General features: G+C 34.2%; 1 protein-coding gene across 1 annotated transcript in view; it reads right to left on the reverse strand.

The window, feature by feature from the left end:
- PARPBP (PARP1 binding protein) overlaps positions 1-1,949 on the reverse strand; it is a 106,742-nt gene that overhangs the window by 80,372 nt on the left and 24,421 nt on the right. Inside the window, exon 2 of the mRNA XM_006871091.1 lies at positions 1,000-1,233. Coding sequence (XP_006871153.1) covers positions 1,000-1,233 — 234 coding nt within the window. The remainder of the gene's footprint in view (positions 1-999; positions 1,234-1,949) is intronic.

Consider the following 1,949-nt stretch of genomic DNA (forward strand, 5'->3'; position numbering starts at 1 on the left):
AGATTCCTCCTGAGCACAGTTAAGTGTTGGGAACATTACTACAGGGCAATGTTCCCATGCTTGTCCAATGAGACAAAATTAGGAAGCTGTCTGCCAAAAATCATCCTCCTCTTCTTTTTACTTACTTTTTTTGTTAAAAGATAAATGTTAAAAAATGTTACAATTAAAAAAAAAAAATTTCAATACTTCATGCAAAAATCTAGATTTGTCCAAATATATTCTAAAACACTTTATTGACTGTAATATAGACAAAATCTAACTGCAAAGGATGCTACTCGAGTTTATTTTTAGATTTACACCCCCAAAAAAGGTAAGACAATGGGTTTATTTGTACAAAAAAGGAATCATCTAATTAAGACCAAATAACTCATATATATTACATAGCTTTACTCAGATTAAAAAAGCAAAACTCCATCTCAGTAAAACAATAATGTTGCTATGCACCCTCGAGACAGTTCCAACTCACATTGACCCTATATAAGGTTTGCAGGGCTGTAAATCTTTACATGAGCATAAAGTCTCATGTTTCTCCCCTGGGAGCAAATGGTAGATTCCATCTGCTAACCTTGTGGTTAGCAGTCCAATACATACTTCACTATGCTACCAGGGCTACATACTATTAAATCACACAAAAGCATAGCAAATATTTACATAATAAATGCCAAATGAAGAGCTGTACATTAAGCTAAAAAAGAATATAAGAAAACAATCCTCCTTGCTGTAATTAAAAAAAAAAAAAAAACACCAAAAACTGGGAATCTAGGACTGATTTCATTGTCAAAAACTTTTTCTATAATAAAAAATATATTTCAACCAAATAACAATAATATAAGTACAATAAAATTTACCACCAAAATATTTCTTTCAGGTAGCTAAACATTCCACTCTTAATAACCCCCCAAAGCAAAAACCTAATCAGTTTACTATATCTGGGTACACTCTAGTTTACCATGAAAATAAATCCAGCTGATTCTAATAGAATTGCTAAGAAATACTTACAGGGGATAACTTGTCATTCTTGTCACCATTAGAAGTGAGACTTGTACATTTTTTATAAACATCAATCAGATCTAACATATTACTATTCTTCAAGAAATCATCGTAAGTCTTTCTAATGTCCACATAATGGTCAATCACTTCCATATTTTCTATTGGCAAATTCAATTTCTCATGTAGTAAGTATTTCCATGTCAATAACACATCACTGAGAGAGACTGTAAATTCTCCACTGTGCTGAAAGAGATAAAAAAGAAATTAAAAAGTTGAGTGCCATATATTTAACCTCTACTTGAGATGGAAAATACAAACAGAAGTTTGTTCCAGTAAATTCAATATTGAATTCTTGTGGGTTTGAAGAGGACATACAAGTTGAGTGAGGAATAATATTAGAAACCAGATGTAAAGGAAAAGGTTTTAATGATTTTGTAAAATGTGAAAAGCTAAGGCAAGTTTGAGGGGACCTAGTGGCACAACAGTTATATACTTGGTTGCTAACCAAAATGGTAGGCAGCATTCCGCTCCCATAAAGGTTACAGGCTAGGAAATCTGATGGAGCAAATGTACTCTGTTATATAGTGTGGCTATGAGTTGGAATCAATTAGATGATGGCACACAACAACAATGCAAATTTGCACATGACAAAATGGCAAACAAATACTCATAGTCTTATTGTTTCCTGGTGTGGCGCTATAGGATTAGCACTAGACTGTGAACCACAAGGTTGTTGGTTCAAACCCACCAGCTGCTCCTCAGAAACCATGTTCAGGGGTGTGTTGTTGTTAAATGCTGTCAACTTGGTTCCAACTCATAGTGACCCTATTCAGGGTTTCAGAGGAGTGCCTGGTGAATTTGAACCGACAACCTTTCAGTTCAAACCAATCTAGTATGTACAGTTCACCATCCTGCAGCGCAATACCATGACTCTATATAGGGGTGTTGTTGTTGTTGTT

Source organism: Chrysochloris asiatica, unplaced genomic scaffold, assembly GCF_000296735.1.
Source record: "Chrysochloris asiatica unplaced genomic scaffold, ChrAsi1.0 scaffold00160, whole genome shotgun sequence".
Lineage (NCBI taxonomy): Eukaryota > Metazoa > Chordata > Mammalia > Afrosoricida > Chrysochloridae > Chrysochloris > Chrysochloris asiatica.